Raw genomic sequence first — 8,691 nt, 5'->3', positions numbered from 1 at the left:
ACAGATTCGAAATTCAAATGTAATATTTTTTTATAATTAAGTGTAACAGTATTTATGGCCAGACTAAGTATAACATTGATGATGTTTCAATATAAAAGATTTCAATATTTTATAATAACTTATCTATTATAACACTCCTTGTTATCTCAATATTACTATTAAAATATTTTTTTTATCCCTCACGATGACATTAAAAACTCGCATATTTAATAGTCGAAAGATTTTATATCTAGACCCTAATTATGATTGATTTAGTTCTATAAATAGGACTCGATATGTCGAATAAGTGTGTATAAACGTCGGAGTTAAAAGTCTGCCCAATCTGTGATTTGGGCAGACTTTTATATTTGTGTTTTGTAATTACGACTTTAACTGATCGGAATAAGGTTGAATTTATCAAAAAACTTAGGCTTTAGAATGAGAAGCGGACATACATAAAAAAAAGAAAGAAAACGAAGACAAGCGGTACATCGGGCGGACTTATCGCTGAGAAGCGATACCTTCCAGGCAGCCTTAGGTTATAGAAAAATTTCATAAAGGAAATGCGGTACTTCCCGGTTAAAAAAAGTCTACGCTAATAATCTATCACAGACTAATCTATCTCTATTTTATTCTCATCTGATCAGCTGTTTTCATAGTAGACAAGTCCATACGATATAACATAAGTAGGATGGTATATCTTAGCTTAAACTTAGTGCTTACCGCTTATCAATAAATACAAAGTTGAACGGCCAGCGCCAGACGGGCACTAGACGTCTGGATGTAGCCTGAATCTGTAGACCTTCGAGTTCAAGGGACTAACGTCCTAGGGACGCTAAGTCGTACAGGACCTAGGACTTTGGTACTTTTAGATCTTTGATTTTTGTTGGTGCTTTCTTGTAGTATTCAAATGCTTCACTATATAACATAAAACAATGTCGCTTTCTCTGTCCCTATGTCCCTATGTATGCTTAAATCCTACTATCCTACTAATATTATAAATGCGAAAGTTTGTAAGAATGTGTGTGTTTGTTGCTCTTTCACGCAAAAACTACTGAACCGATTGCAATGAAATTTGGCACGTAGACAGCTGGACAACTGGAATAAAATATAGGCAACTTTTATCCCGATATAACTACGGGATACGAACTTACGCGGGTGAAACCGCGGGGCGCAGCTAGTCTTAACAAATACGCAACGGATTTTGAACGCGTGCGAAGCCGCGGGCAAAAGCTAGTTACCTATAAATGAGAATTTTTTAAAGAACAGAAACCATTTTTGATTACAATGTAGGATTCGAACCCGCGTCTTTTTGCCGAACCGCCGAGAGGCTAGGAGGCGTTGCTGCGGTTGCAAATTTCATCAAAATCTGATCAGCCGTTTGCACACGTTCGAGCATGTCCGTCCGTTATGCTACGTTTACAATGATTAGTAGTGAGATTTATTAATGTGGATAGATAAAAGATATAAATAATGTTATTTATAGTTTAGCATGACGCAGCGAAACTCGTGCGTAAACAATAAAACGAAAGCACGTGTTTGTATATGTGTACATTTTATTTTATTGACTAGCTGCACGCCCCGGCTCCGTCCGTTTAGTCGTTTATCGTAATTGAATAATATAAACCATCCTTTAAGTTGGATCAAAGTGCACACGGTGCGCAGATTTGATTAAAATCGGTTGAGTGGTTTAGGAGTACATCGCGGACAAACAAAGCGACACGTGACTTATATATATATTAAGATAATGGAAACAATTATTGAAGATAACGAAAAAGTTTCGACTCTTTGTGAAATAATTATCTAATAAAATGCTAGTATTTGCTTGTGTTTGATTTTACGCGAGTATTATACATTTAGATATTGTATAAGACCTTTAATTTGTAACTACATTCTTGCAAATAAATTTAATTTGAATTTTGAATTTGAATTTAGAAATTTAAAAAAATTTTAACGGATTTTAAACGCGATTTATTCATTATATTATTATTAAAATGCCATTTGAAATACTGGCGATACCAAGAAATAAAAGAAAGAAAGAAAGAAAGATTTATTAATAATGTACAGCACAACACACTAAACAGCGATAAGATCGCCAATTGTTTATATTGTAATGTTATTAAGTTTTTTTGTAGTTTTTGTTAAGAGCAATAAATAATATTATAATATTATACATATGAAAATTAAGAAATATCTTAATATAAATTGTCCCAGTCCAATGATATAAACCCATGAAATTATTGTGTCGTCACCGATCCTTGATAAGTGTACAGAGTTTGAGTTCAATCTGTCCGTTAGCAGTGGGTCAAAATCGAGTCTAAACGAGTCGGTTACATACAAACATACAGGCGAAGCTGATAGAAGTCGATAAAAAAACCAGTCCCCACATGTTCTCATAAGCACTGAACACACATAGAAAATTTCATAAATATTACTGAAGCTGCGTTTCTAATAGGAAATTAAACGAATTGGAAAAAAAATAACTAGACGAAGTAGATGCCAGATGCTTCATAATAAACAGCATTCTAATCGGTCGAGCCGTTCCATTTCTTACAAAGCTTTCTTTCTTTTATACCACCGTCGGCAATGGAGCTGGTGGATCGCCTGATGGTAAGCGCTACCACCGCCCATGAACATTTGGAGAGGCGTAAGGTCCATTGCAGACCGAGCGCCTCTACAAATGGATTGCTGACTTCACATTGGAAAGGGATTAAGAAAGGATTGACGATAACAATAAAGGAAAGGACTGGGATGGGTAAGGAAAAGGATATAGGCCTCCGGCTCCCCCACTCACCGAATAAAAGCTATAATGCATACGAAGGCATGTAGTATTTAATCAGACAAAGACGTGCAACGTGCCGCGCGTGTTCTATCTAGATATCCATTAATACTGTACTAGATAAATAATATATCAGCAGATAAAAATAGCTTAAAATGGTCGAAATTCGACTGGCCCACCGGTGCTTAGGGTTGTCACAATTTGTTTTGATAATCTATACTAATATTATAAAGCTGAAGAGGTTGTTTGTTTGATCGCACTAATCACGGGAACTACTGGTCCCATTTGAAAAGTTCTTTCAGTGTTAGATAGCCGGTTTGTTGAGGATGGCTTTAAGCTATATATGTACCACGGGTGAAGCCACGGCGGACAGCTAGTTAAAGTATATAGTGTGAACAGAGGTAAAGAAGTAAAAGTTTCTGCAAATAGAGAATATATATAAGAATGAAAGTAAAAGAATATACATATTACATTCAAGAGCCTAACAGGCGGCCTAGGCAGCGATCTCTTCCAGACAACCTGGTGATCAAGAAGCTGTAAAAATCAATCGGGATAAAAAGTGGCCTATATGTTATTCCAGTTGTCCATCTACGTACCAAATTTTATTGCAATCGGTTGAGATGTTTTTGCGTGAAAGAGTAACAAACATACACACAGATACATCCATCCTCACAAACTTTCGCATTTATAATATTATATATTATATAAATTAAGTAGTAGGATACAGGTGGCAACCCTACGCTCCACTGCACGTGTATACATGCAACTCGCATTACGCTAGAGGGGACACTGAAACAATGATCATAGAAGATATAGACAGATTTTCATCCGATAATATTGTATTTTTAAGTTCTGCTGTTCATAAGAGTCTTATCTTTCACTCACTTCTCTTCATTGATCTCGCTCGCTCGCCCACACGAGTGCAGTGGTTAACGCGTGAGCGTAGAACTGAGAGGTCCGGGTTCGATTAACGGTGGGAGCTTTGGGGAAATGTCTCAGTCTGGCAGGTCACAGAAGGATGGATCACCTGTTTTTAATAGTGGGGAAATCTTGCATAGATACCCACGGCCCCCAGGGATGGAGCCGTGGGTTATATCGGATTCTTACCGACCAAAATCCCACTGTGTTCCGTCGAGCCACTTGAGTGAGGGGGCCACGGGAGCTGGTTAAAATTCATCCGCGACAAGGCTGGATCACCTACTTGTCCATAGAGAAAATCGATCAGTGCAACAGATGTATGTCATCTGCCCCATACCCCACTAGGGGATACAGACTTCACTTGTGCTTACAGTGCTTACGCTTCTCGCCTTCAGACTCGCGTATTCGCAATCAAAGGGACGACGAACGTGTGAACGTTGCATGCGATATGATTATATGCGAATGTGTAAATGCACCATAAACACAGCTCAGCTGTAACACGTACGTGTACTGAGAAGACTCTCTGCGTATTAACATATGAATAGATAAACAATTATTGTATTTTATTGTGTGACATTGTATGCGTACTATTGTTAGACACGTGTTTTCTAAATTTTGCGCGTGCTAACAACCCGCCTTGACCGACACTGACCTTGTCAATTTCGCGTCCAATAAATACGTCACGGCGTCGTATGTTCTAGAACGTATTGGTTGGATTTTTGTTACAGCGCCATCCGGCGGGCGACGGGAGTATTAGAATTTTATCTTATCCTCGTATTTCCGCGTTCGTTATGCGAGTCATGCTACATAATTATCGTACTTCACAATGATAAAGGGTTATTATTTGATTTGCTCAACGTGTCGATTGTTTACTTTGATTACGTAATTGTATGCGTGATCACGTTGAAACCGCAACTAATTTGCGATTAATATTATTGTTTACAACGCCATCTAGGGGCAAATAGCGTGAGTAGGTTACATGTGTTTTGTGTAGATGGCGCCTTTCTTAGTTATTAAAGCGCCATCTATCGACTGGTGGATAATCTCGTTGATAATGATGGCGCTTATTTTTATGTGTCTTGTATTATGAAACCTAGATGGCGGATAGGTACTTCAATTGAATGTTCATACAGTTTGCATCTAGATATATATAAAACTAGCTGTAACCCGCGGCGTCACTCGTGTGGTACCCGGTAAGAAAGAATGTGCTAATCCAGACTGTAATCTATCTCCATACCAAATTTCATATAGATACGATAAGCTGTTTTCGCGTGAATGAGTTACATACATCTATACATCCATCGATAGTTACAAACTTTGGCGTTTATAATATCAGTAGGATGTTATGTCTAATTTCCACTAAGTACAACAATAAGTGGTATATTTTGCAACAAATAAAATCTCGCGGCTTTGCCCGCGTAGTCAAAGAAAAAAAGAACATTTATTCTAACACACACATGTTTTATTACTACTGTACGTATATTAATTTATGTATTTCATTACAGGACATGGATCTTATAGAAGTCCTCTGGAAGCAAGATGTCGACATGGGTTTCTCCCTCGACGACCCACTGCATATCGTAAGTAGATATTTTCTCTTCTTTTCTTATGTCACAGCGGATAACTGAGCTGGTGGTTCGCCGGATGGTAAGCGATCACCACCGCCCGTGAACAGAGCTGAGGTAGGGCCGCTGTGAAAGCGCTGCCCGCTTTTAATGGATAAAGGAAAAGAAAAGGAGTGGACTGGGAGGGGTGAGGAAAAGGGAACGAGCCTCTGGCTCCTCCCAACTGTTGAACGAAACACAGTAGCATGCTAATATATTAGGTCGATCTTCTGTGAGGGTGTGGTACATCCCCGGTGCGAGCTGACTTCTAATGAGATTTATATAAATCTTAATTAATTTATACGTCGTATAAGACTTTTAGCGGATAATTAAAACTTAGCGGATATTTGATATTTATACATGTTGAATGGAATTTATATTTAAAATAAATAACAATATGGATTATTTTAGGTTATTAAATCCAGTTTTAGTTCCTTTGCTGAATGACTAATGTTTTTAAAGACTTAGTTATTCGAGATTGAATATTATACAAGTATAAAATTAATGGACTCGACTTATACAAAGTTATACAAGACGGCAACAACTTATCAATACTGCAATTTCCAATGTTAGATACAAAATAATACATTTTCCTGCCTTTTTTAATTGCCTTATACAGAGTTATACAATATATAAATTCAGTTCTTAATTATTTAATTTGCAATGTTGTCTTATAATACATTCGACGATCATGAAACTTCGCGATACTACTATTTATTACTTAATATAACATTACGTCACTGTTATTTAGCGAATTATACAAAGTTATACAGGAAATAAATAAAAAAACCGTTTTACGCTCGCAACACAGGAGGGCCCTCAAGCGACGAAGGTGGAACTGGCCAAGGAACTGGACAAGGATCCGAAAGCGCTGGAGAAGACCGTGGTCGATGATAATGAGAACATTGAGAAGGTGAAGGCGTCTCTGCTTGATGCGGACAAGGTGAAGGCTTGTTTCTGTTTGTTATTTTTTTTTTAGTTTCTGATTTTAGTTTCTCATTTTCAAATAGCTTTTGCCCGCCGCTTCGAGATATGAAATCAATGCATATATTTATTTATTAGAGATTTTTAAATAAAATTCAATCGTCAGAACTGTATGAAATTTGAATGGAATCATACGGACGACATCGGATTTCAAATAAGTGAAGAATCATCAGAGTCGGTTCAGTCGGTCGAAGTTTCTGTGGTCACTAACACAAAAAGAAACCAATTTAAATGAGAACCAGATCCATTTTTTTTTTTTTGAAGTCGGTTGATTTATCTGTATGTTAAAAAATAGATGAAAATTGATAGATTATTATATTAGAATATGAATAGATTATTATATAGATATGTGTTTTCAGGACGACCTATGGGCTGGATTGTCTTACACCGTTGATACAGAGACAGGTTAGTGTTTAATTTTAATACCTAAACTTGTACCTACTCACACCTAAACCGAACCTATCCTATGCAGACCAACACCTACAGGTACATTTACACCTATACCCAACCTAACCTAACCTAACCTACACCTACACCTACACCTACACCTGCACTTACACCTGCACCTACACCAACCAACACCTACACTTATATCCACCACTTTACCTATTCCCATCCCTATTTTTTTAGTTATAACTTTTTATGACTAGGTTTTAGCTGGAGTATAGATAAGGTCATTCTAAACTCCTAACAGTAAGCTACTTTTCTGCAATATTTCACGTTTACGGGTCGAGTAGTTTTCTAGATTTAATAACGCGGTTTCGTTTATATAACCAGTTGAGAAATTATGTATCGATCACATGAAAGTATAATTATAGGTTTTAATCTATCCGCATATCGCATTTCGGCCGAAACGATTCAGCATTGTTCACTTAAAAGAGCGAAATACTTAAAAATAACACTTATGCATACATGAAACTTGCATTACACTTTTTCAAAAGTCGGTTTAAAAGCTATTATTTTCCGAGAGGATATAGGCAATACAATCATCCCCTAGGTAAATACGCCACCCTTATTTATCGTGGGGTGAATGCGATATATTTAATTTGTATGTATGCCGCCAATAAGGGGAGGGGTCGATAGCCGGGGGTAAGTGGCGTCGGGCGCGGTCGGGTTTTGGATGGCCGAGATTTTTCTTATGAGTGATGTTATTTGGATTGTAGTAGTTTGTTTTTTTTTTGTATCGCACTTATATTTGTTCGTTTGGATGTTTGAACCGTCATACACGCTGAAACTACTGAACGGATTTTGTTGGAATTCGGTATACGGGTAGGGTATGAGCTGATTTGGGTGATGGAATACTTTTTATCCCGATTAAATGCTCCCTTGGGATGCGACGTTCGGGCGGAGCCGGGAAGAGCGACTAGTTAATAATATTTTTTAATGTTTTCTTCATAAATACAATCTGTTTATTAAATGAACATTTCTTTACGAAACGTTTTATATGTTAAATAAATAAATACTTTAATGCACCCATAAAAACAAAGAAGAGCAGTACATTGGGCGGCCTTGTCGCTGAAAAGCGATATCTTCCAAGCAAGCTTTGGATATAGGAAGAGTTTAATAGAGGAAAAGACGGTAGATAGTGCATAACTAAAACATAAATATATTATAATACAAACATACAACACTTCGAAGTGCATACATAAAGTAGGAGGCGAATAAAATATCAACAATAGATAAACAAACATAAATAAATGTTGTTTGTATATACGTAAATTTTAACTGATTCGTTCATAGTGATATATTAATTAAGCTAGCTATTGCCCGCGGCTTCGCACGCGTCAATACGGAGTAGTTTAATAGATGTTATTATACATATAAACTTTTCTCTTTAATCACTCTATCTATAAAAAAAACTCCATCTAAATCCGTTGCGCAGGTTTAAAGATTTAAGCATACATAGGGACATAGGGACAGAGAAAGCGACTTTGTCTGTATATATATACTATGTAGTGATAAAGGAATTTATTGTGAACTGATTTTTATGATTGGTTGTTTTATTTGAAAGCTGGTGTCTAGTTCGGTCTAGTTCTGACGATTTAAAGGTGGTTCAGTTCTTTGATAAGTTATTTTATACAAGTTGTAACGCGCGGCGTCGCTCGCGCGGTACCCGGTTAAAAAGTAGTCTATGTGCTAATCGAGACTATAATCTATCTCTGTACCAAATTGAATTCAGATACGATCAGCTGTTTACGCGTGAAAGACTAACAAACATCCATCCAGCCATACTTTAAATTTTACGTATTTATAATATTAGTAGGATAATAATTATTAGCTACTTTCTTTCTTATACGTTTTGTAAATGAGTAACATACATCCATCCATCCATCCATACTTACATGCTTTCGCGTTTATAATAGATACTAGCTGCGCCCTGCGGTTTCACCCGCGTAAGTCCGTATCCCGTTGGAATATCGGGATAAA

General features: G+C 36.9%; 1 protein-coding gene across 1 annotated transcript in view; it reads left to right on the top strand.

Annotated features, from left to right (window-relative positions):
- LOC119838478 (segmentation protein cap'n'collar-like) overlaps nt 1-8,691 on the top strand; it is an 87,849-nt gene that overhangs the window by 5,135 nt on the left and 74,023 nt on the right. The window contains exons 2-4 of the mRNA XM_038364425.1: nt 5,182-5,256; nt 6,092-6,223; nt 6,624-6,669. Of these exons, the coding sequence (XP_038220353.1) occupies nt 5,182-5,256; nt 6,092-6,223; nt 6,624-6,669 (253 nt within the window). The remainder of the gene's footprint in view (nt 1-5,181; nt 5,257-6,091; nt 6,224-6,623; nt 6,670-8,691) is intronic.

This window comes from Zerene cesonia, unplaced genomic scaffold (genome assembly GCF_012273895.1).
Source record: "Zerene cesonia ecotype Mississippi unplaced genomic scaffold, Zerene_cesonia_1.1 Zces_u003, whole genome shotgun sequence".
NCBI classification, from domain to species: Eukaryota; Metazoa; Arthropoda; class Insecta; order Lepidoptera; family Pieridae; genus Zerene; species Zerene cesonia.
The sequence above is the reverse complement of the archived record's forward strand: the minus strand, read 5'-3'. Positions and strand labels throughout refer to the sequence as shown.